Genomic DNA, 8995 nt, shown 5'->3' with positions numbered 1-8995 from the left:
ATCATCACAGCCAATTCCAGCCACAGGCAGCTGCATTGTTGGCCCATGCTGAAATGAACTCGCTGTGGTTGCTAGCAGTGCAGACCAAGTCTTTAGGCGTGCAGGGGGTATTTCTGATACGAGACAGATGGACCAATCCAGATATGTGCTCACACACTCTATAGTGGCTATGGTACTGTTCTGAGGGGAGGAATGTTTGGTATGGGAATAGAACATAAAACCCTATAAGGCACGACAGCTCTATATCAAATGCTCTGCTAAAGCCCTGCACAGAAATTGGCTGCCTGATCAATTTGCACAGCGTGCATTGGCTATATTACGCTGCCATGGCTATGTGAAAGAGGAAATAACAGCGTAGAATTTAGACTTGTTATGTTCCATCACAAACCAGGCAAATTTTTACACAAACCAGATTTACCCTCCCAGACTAAAGAGGACTCAGTGCTTCACAGAATGCATTAAATACATCATTTATTATTTATTTCAAATGTTTTAACACATATATGTCATAAATACTACTATACAACAAACAATTTTGAACATATTTTATTAGTTAAACAAAAACCAAAACAAAACAAAAGTAAACCAGTCTTGTGCGAAAAGAGTTAAAAGGAGAAACACAAGTAAACATTCAACTGGTGCAACCATTAATAAGGTACAACCTTTACCATACAACCTTACAACCGTTAATAAGGTTCAATCATACCATACAATCGTTAATAAGATACAACCTTTACCATACAACCTTACAACCTTAAATAAGGTACAACCATACCATACAACCTTACAACCTTAAATAAGGTTCATGTCATGTCATGAAGTAAGACAGCTTGGAAGGTCTCCAGGAACAGTGAGACTGTGGTCTGCTGTCTGTAGCTGTTTGCCCTTCAGACAAACTAACCCACAGACAAGTGAGCTGAAGGTGACGACTGTCTGGCTGTCCTGAAGATACTTTATAACAGTGTGCAGGGTCGTTTACAGAGTCCTGGTTTATGCTACCGTGTAGTCTAGTGCCAAGGGTGCAGATGCAGGACAATAATAAAGGAGAAGAATTTAGAGAAAAGCGTTGGTACATTTGTCTCAGGGGAATACTACTCTTCATAAAGGTTTATTGATTTATTGTGGTATGCGGTTCTTACATAATTTCATCAATTCTCCATTACTTTACATCCCATAGAAATAACCAAATAAGGCTGATTTAAATGGTGGAATAAATTTGGCATTTGGAGTCTGACCCAGCCGACTTCTTAAAGCTTTCATCTAATAAGTGCTTCATGATTTCATCTCACTGGCCAAGATGCCCGTATATGGATACGTGTTTATCAACATGTTTCCTAACTTGACTGTTTAAGATGCAAAAATGTGTAGCTTACGAGCTCTAACCAAATATTATAGTCCGTTTTCAAAGGTATGACAATGAACACAGGATATATTTCACTAAAGATATTACACGGGCCCTTAAGGGACAGAGGTTCAGTGGTTCAGCGGTTGCCTGGGTGATGTACAAGCGCTTCGGCACTGCCAGAGGGGATCGGTTGTTTCTCCACCCTGAGCAACGCCACACAGTCACGGCAGCGCACACGCTCAGTGGTACAGTGCGGTCTCCAGAGGAACAAACAATAAGTCCTGGTTAATAGACACAGTTACATCCCATTAAAAACACGTTCAACTTTTTCACAACATTTCGGCGTGAAGCTTTTTGCGGGATGACGGTCACTACGGGATCATAAGGGAGCACGGGTGACAGGATCTAAACCAAAATGGCGTCACACAAACGAGACCATAAACAAACCACTGTACAGTACAGAGTTTTAAAAGGACAAGGTTCACAGTTTCAACACTACGTGCTATCCTCACCTCAGCTGAGAGACATGCGCACTTTTAAAAGCCCACAAAGATACGCTTGAAATGGCACTGTTAAAACCCACACAAAGACACACTTTTTTTGCCATTTACAGAACATTAAGTTCATTATTCTGGGACACTGGGTGATGTAGTGGGAGAAGTGAAGTTTCGTGCATTCTGCGTTCATGAATCCATCTGCAGACGAGGAACTCCTGGCCTCCTAATTCAATAAACTCCCTACGATAATGTTAGTGACTGTTACATCATGTCTTAGACAAACACACAATAGCTGTATTTATATATGTTACTTTGCTGGACCTCACTGAACTGCAGAAGGTCCCGGAACATTCCCAGGGGGGAAGGAGGCTTGGCAGCCGCTACGGTTGTGCTAACACGCAGGTTGAAAAGTTGCCTAGAGCTGAAAGGACGATGTTGTTGGTGTGGGAGCAGCAGCAGGTGTAAGCAGACGCGTCGTCGACGGCAACTGGACTGTGGTGTGGTTTCTGTTCCGTTTTTGGCTTAGCACGTGGGACGTGAAAGGAGATAACGACGTTGGGTCTGAAGTGCACATATCACGGTACGTGTGAGCGTATCAGGTGAGCCGTGTAGGAATTACACCCTGTTTATTCACTGTCTTTACATTTTCAAGGGGCCCAGAAGGAAGTGGAACAGATGAAGAGTGCAATCCAGGATGAAGACAGTGTCAGAGAAAACATTAAACAACCCAGCAAGGAGCAAAAGGGAGTTCTGTATAATTTATACCACACTGTTGAACGGCAAGGGCAGGTTGCAGCCTGCGGAAAGAAAAAAGAAAAAACAGAGAAAAATCTGTAGAATTCTGGTACATGTTATTGACAGATGACATGAGGAATACACTGTGCTAGACAGGGAAACATTTGTAGAAAGAAAAAACTGTGCAAAGCAAACCATCTTCTCTGAAGCTCAGCTGTGTGCGCACGCCTTCCAGTGCAAACCACCCACTTTTATTTCTAATGATTCTAATGACGTGTCAAACCTCTGGAGGAATTTGGAAGTTTTGGAAAATGTTAACTGACCAAAGCATCAAAACCTTCACTACTAAGGAGTATGCCATTGCTCCAAAACGCGACGTGGAGTGTTGTCAGAGGTGAGCAGGGCCGTGTTTTCACTGGCTAATTGAGTCTTCGACCTGGAAACACACCAAGTCCATCCCTTTCTGAAGAGAGCACTAAAGGACAAACAAACACTGCTATAAATGACAGGGACTTAAGACAATTGCTGTGTCCTCCTGTCTGTGTGCAGAGACACTGCTCACAGGCTGCTTGTCTCTGCCATCCACTCAAAAGATTTTGCTGCCAAACTGAACTGGCAGCATTACTATTATTACTATTATTACTATTATTACATTATTATTATTACTTTTGGCACCATAAATAAAAATAAAAATATACCATCTTTCACATAATTCATCCAATATAGATGTAAATACCAATACTTATTAGAATAAGAGAGGACACTATGCACTTCAACATCAAGTGTGTTTTAAAATCCTGCAGTCTGGAGCACAAAGTCAAAGCCTGTGACAGTGACCAGTTACATAGTGCACTGTATTAGCAGAGATGGAGAAAACATCCTGGTGAGACACTGTCATTGGACGCTTAAGGACTCACTCAGCTGGTCCTTAAATCACTTTGAGCGATCTGTACGAAGCACTCGCCCTCAGCTGGTGCACCAACTGGCTAATATCCTGAACAAGACCTTAGGGTGGGGGTCCCTTTCACTTCCCCTCTGACCATAGTAGCAATGGTGCATTTCTGAGCCAGATCAGATCACATCAGGTCATTCTCTACACAAGAACAAGTTGAAAAACAAAGAAGAAAAAGAAAAAAAGATCTGGTATTACTTAAAAAAAAATAAGTTTAGTGACACTGAGGAGGGCTATGTGTCCATTAGAGAAGGAATACACTTTCCTAAAGATGAAAGGACTTTTTGAATGTTATGACCAACTTAAGATCAGTTTGGTATTCAAAATGTGTCTTAATTCAAACGACAGCCTGTTTCCTTTCCAATATTCCGAGTTGAAAAATAACAGCGAAGCAGCAAGTTGCTTAACAAGTTTGGCTCATTCTGCTGACTCTCAGAAAATAAAACTCAGGAAGGAGCAACTACAGAAACACCACCAGCCTCAGCTTGACGGGTTTTATATTCTAATCCTTCATTTTAAGACTTGTGCACAGCGTACAGCACACCAGACCCTGCTGCTGCGTCTCTCTTTAAGTAGACTACAGCAACTTCGTAGCTTTTCTCTCTTTTTCTACATTGTAGTGTAATGCAAAAAACGAACAGAGTGGGAATTAAACAGGAGAAAAATATTCAAAGTGAGGTAGATGAGAGAGATGAGAGAAAAAACAAAATTAGAAAACCTAAAATTAAAATTAAAAAGACGTGGACTGTCTCGTCCAACCTCCCCGGCGTGCACTTACCAGGAGCACTTGATGATGTGAAGCTTTGTGTCTTTTTTGTTTTGGCATAGCACACACAGTGGGACGTGTTGGGGTTTCTAAGGGTGACTCATGATGCGTTTGTAATGAGCGTACCGCAGTTTCCATTAGAGTCGGTCCTGTCTGCGGGGGCTCGGTCCCTTTTCCCGGGTTCCCCGTGAGCGGGATCGCTGTCCTCAGAGTGCTTGTTCCGCGCCTGCTGCTCACTCTGCCAGCTGTGTCCACTGTACCTGTATCCGTTGGACTGTTTTTTCTTGGGGTGGCATGTTCTGTCCATCCCCAGGATCTGTTTAAAGGCGTAACGGAACTCCGGACTCCTGCAGTAGATGAGCGGGTTGAAGGCCGAGTTGGCGTATCCGATCCAGTTTAAGATCCGGAAGAGAACCTTGATGTTCTCCAGCTCGTGAACGCTCAACACCACGTTCAGCACAAAGAACGGAAGCCAGCACAGTGTGAAGACCCCCATGATGATGCCCAGTGTCTTCAGGGCCTTGTGCTCCTTCAGGCAGAACTTGGTCTTCTTGATGACCCGTGTCTCGCCACACTCCGGCCCACTGCTGCTGCACGGCTCCTGCTGGCTGACGTCGTAACGGAAGCGGCCCTCCGTCTTCACGATCTTCTTGAGCTGCTTCCTGGCCTCCTGGAAGACGCGGCTGTACACGAACACCATGATTATCAGGGGTATGTAGAAGGAGACGATAGAGGAGGTGATGGCGTAGGTGCGGTTGGTATGGAACTCGCAGCAGGTGGTGTTGTTTAAGCAGTCCACAGCCACCTGGGCATCCGAGATCCACCACTGCAAATAAATGGGTAGGTAGGAGATAAGACCACCTATGGTCCACACCAGCAGAACCACCACACGAGCCTTGCACTTGGTCAACAGGGACTGGTAACGGAAAGGCGATGTGATGGCCAGGTAGCGGTCCAGGGCGATCACGCAAAGCGTGTCGATACTGGCCGTTACGCAGAGCACGTCGGTGGCCGTCCAGAAGTCGCACCAGAATCGCTTGAAGTGCCACGTGTTAAGAATGACGTAGGTGGCACCGAAGGGCACCACCACCAGCCCCATGATCAGGTCGGCGCAGGCCAGGGACATGATGAAGCAGTTCGTCACGTTCTGCAGCCGCTGGAATCTGGATATGGCGATGATGACCAGGACGTTCCCAAAGACGATGGCCAGCACCAGCACAGACGTGGCGATGCCCAGCAGAACCATGCTTAGTTCAGGGTACGTCGGGGAGACAGTAGTGTTCACCAGAGCAGAAGAGACAGGGGGCTGAGTGGTTTCCATGACCTGAGAGAGAGAGAGAGAGAGAGAGAGAGAGAGAGAGAGAGAGAGAGAGAGAGAGAGAGAGAGAGAGAGAGAGAGAGAGAGAGAGCCAGAGAGTGTAAAGGAAGGAAGAAAATAAAAATTAAAAAAAAGAATTAAATAAGGAAGGAAGTTTATGGTTAAAACATTTTAACAGCGAACAAGAATAAAACCCTGACATGCCAAACACACAGAAAGATAATATAGAAGGTTTATAGAAGGATCAACAGAGTAAATAATTTACAAACCTGCATAAACAAAGTTCCACGTTCCACATTTATATCTTCCCATTCAAACTAGGAGTCCTTAAAGTCCTTTAAAAATGTTCCTCTCATATTGTCTTACATGATTCAACTCTCTCTCTTTCTCTCTCTCTGCTTATTTCTTTTTCTCTCTCCCTGGGATTCAGCCTCTGTTGTGCGCTCTCTCTCTCTCTCTGTCTCTCTCACTCACTCTCTCTCTCTCTCTCTCTCTCTCTGCCCCCCCTCTCACGTCTCCTCTGCTAGGCTGTGCTCCATTGAATGCTGCTCTTAGGTTATTTGTCAGAGCCCTTATAACGTTGTGTGATGACATCACAGCTGATCTGTAGCCAATCAGCTGCCTGGTGAGAGCTGAAGGCAGTTCTACATTTGAACAGACTGATTGCACAGTCGCAATGAAAAACTTCTACTCTGGCCTTTTAAATGGATTTTTGGTATGATTAGATTAGTTTGTGCTATTTATTTTTTTGGCATTGAAAGTTTAATATGTATTTGACATTCCCGTTGAGAAAACCCTGATAACACTAGATAATTCTAGCTCTTTTGACCAGAAAACATTTAGCACCCAAACTTTATGGCTTAAAAAAAAAAAATCAAATAGCTTAAATAAAAACAAATAATTTCATGTATTGTGTGCAAAACATCAAATGTTGTGAGCACATGAAAAGTGGAAGATGTCCACATTCAGAAACAGATACCAGATATCAATCTACCAGATACCAAGATCATTTTAAGAGAACATGAATTATTTAATTCATTCCTGATTTTTGTGGAACGCTAGAATTCATGAATTTGTGTTCTTCTCATTGGCTGAAAAAAAAAATCTTATGGAGTCTAATTTGTCTGTGAATTCTCTTCATGGAGTTGCGTACAGATTTACTAATGTAACCATTCAATAGCCACTGAGCAAAACAAATGACATTTAATACATTAAAAAGCACAATGTCTCTGAGTTTGAACTCGTTTTACCCTCCTGGTCTCAGTGATTGTGAAGAAACCCACAGTTCAATTGTACTTAACATTTTTTGGTTTCTCTAATGAGCAGCAATTTACGAGAAAACACAAATAACATAACTGTCAGTCTATCTAGTAAAAACAGTTGCAATTGCAGTGATATGATCATATCTGGCGTGGTGTACAGGCGTATGTCCATGTGTTTGTGTTTGATGCTGTTTTCATTCAAACGTGCAGGCCTTGGTCTAGCATGCAAATGTTAAAGGTGTGATGGAAAAGTGAGTGTTTAGCTGAATGAACTGTATTTACCTCAGCCTAATTGACCAATGAGCGTCCAGTACCTGCCGTGAACCCACATATATACTGGCACACCGTGTTCTGTCCACAGATTTGCAGTTGGTATACAGCAGTAATACAGATAATCTCACCTTCAAGTCTGACAACAGAACTGGTACTGAACATACACGCCCCAGGTGGGCGGAGACAGGCCTGCCATAAATTAGCACTTTTTGAAATGGGTGGCGCGTAATTACAAATATAAATATGCCGACTTTGTTATCATATGAAGATGTAATATTTAAAGATATAATATTTGATATGTACAAAACTCAAAAGTCAGTTAGGAGAGCCAATATGGCCATCCTCTCATATGTAAATAACAATTATCCCTGTTGTCATTTAGCTAGCTATAAAATGCATGCACTTAAATTGTGGTTTGACTAGCTCTCTTAGCCATAGAGGAGACTGGGAATGGTTATAACAGAGGGTTGGATGTATCATCACACATTCCAGTACGGGATAGTCTACTGGTCCTGCACTTAGGGTCAATGCATCAGATGACGAGGGGCAGAGACACACAGGAAGAGGAATAATACCCTGCCTGCCATGTGACATTGAGCAGATTCTGCAAGAAATGACACAACCTCAGGCAGCAGTGAAGATGGCAGCTGTCCAGTGTAGGTTATCACGGCAGGCCAGAAGTGCGGCGCGTGGGGCCTGTTTACTGGGGTGGGATAGCAGGCGTGTGGTTGTGGTTGACGCCACATGACGAGGGTGGCCTGCTGCGTGTCTGTCAGGTGCAGATTAACCCGCTAGGTTCAATTAGGAAAGTAAAGTGGTTAGCGCCTAGCTCGTTACGAAACTTCCAGTGTTAGATGATCCGGATAGAATCACAATCCCTGGAGAACTGATCCAGTGTCAGTTGTATCTGTGGTAGAACATTATCTGATGTATGCAAATTTTAGGCACATAAATTTGAATCAGTCAACTTTTACATAACAGTGAAAGGTTATTGACGAAGGCTGATTTGCTTATGTGGGATTTACATTTGAAACGTGCATTTGAACTAAAATAAATGTTCAAATGAGTACAGAAGGACTCTGAGCAGGAGAAGATGTTTACCTTTCTCCTGGACTTTGCGAGTGGGTACGAGTGAGTGTTCTGCCTCGCGAGGGCCGTGTGCCTGGCACGCCACCAGAGGCTGCTGGACCTGTTTACTCTCAGTGTTATCGGAGCTGGCGGGGCTCCCTGTGGGTCAGACCAGCACGGAGCAGCCCAGCAGTTGGCTTGTGCAGCAGCACGTGGCCTGATCACACACCTAATTTCTGCACAGAGCGTGCGTGGGGAAAGTGGCCTGGTTTCCCACTTATCTTGCTGACGTTCTCGCCTGGAGCAACGCTGCATACTTCTGCTCGAGCCAGCCGGCTACTGTCAGAAAACACCACCGGGGGGGGGGGGGGGGGGGGTGATGTGGCCGGCTGCACGGCTGCGCAGCTGCACGGCTGCGCAGCTGCACGGCTGCGCTGTGACTGCAGGTGACTGTGGGGTCACTGCTGGCTCGGACACCACGTCTCGCTGTAAGCTCACTACTCCACCCCTCCCCTCCAACTGCAGCCCAACACAGCATCCTCCAGGAACAGGGAAGAGGACAGCTTTCTTCTTCCTCTCTTTCTTCATCATTCACTCTCTCTCTCTCTTTGTTGCTTTTTCTCCTTCCCTCTCTTTCTCTCAGTTCACCACTGTTCAACACTCTGCCCTCTTGGCACAGACGTTACATTAATGCTAAAGCAACACAAATAAGAAGCAAACAGACATTAATTTACAATACTGACCAATTAAAACTATTTAATTGCTCAATTAAGATGCAA

General features: G+C 44.3%; 1 protein-coding gene across 4 annotated transcripts; it reads right to left on the bottom strand.

Annotated features, from left to right (window-relative positions):
* Positions 1-454: 454 nt before the first annotated feature.
* adrb2a (adrenoceptor beta 2, surface a) lies at positions 455-6162 on the bottom strand. Of its 4 annotated transcripts, none has more exons than XR_013133897.1 (3): positions 5883-6162; positions 4308-5619; positions 455-3052 (listed from the first exon to the last, which is right to left on the bottom strand). XR_013133897.1 is itself a non-coding variant. In XM_077021064.1 (3 exons), exons 1-3 carry the CDS (start codon positions 5886-5888, stop codon positions 2997-2999), a joined length of 1260 nt encoding a protein of 419 aa, XP_076877179.1. In that variant the 5' UTR covers positions 5889-6162; the 3' UTR covers positions 455-2996. The 4 variants fall into 4 exon arrangements, 2 of the variants coding, with proteins under 2 accessions (XP_076877179.1, XP_076877180.1); XR_013133896.1 differs by having other exon boundaries at positions 455-2639; XM_077021064.1 differs by having other exon boundaries at positions 4422-5619.
* Between the last annotated feature and the right edge of the window lie 2833 nt (positions 6163-8995).

This window comes from Brachyhypopomus gauderio, chromosome 11, assembly GCF_052324685.1.
Source record: "Brachyhypopomus gauderio isolate BG-103 chromosome 11, BGAUD_0.2, whole genome shotgun sequence".
NCBI lineage: Eukaryota > Metazoa > Chordata > Actinopteri > Gymnotiformes > Hypopomidae > Brachyhypopomus > Brachyhypopomus gauderio.
Note: the sequence above shows the minus strand (reverse complement) of the source record. Positions and strands in the feature narration are given on the sequence as shown.

Excerpts from the sequence above, each read along its gene's own strand:
- adrb2a (XM_077021064.1), bottom strand. Across the intron at positions 3,053-4,421 it reads CGACTCTAATGGAAACTGCG|TGCTCTCTTCAGAAAGGGAT; the intron begins GTACGCTCATTA and ends TTTGTCCTTTAG.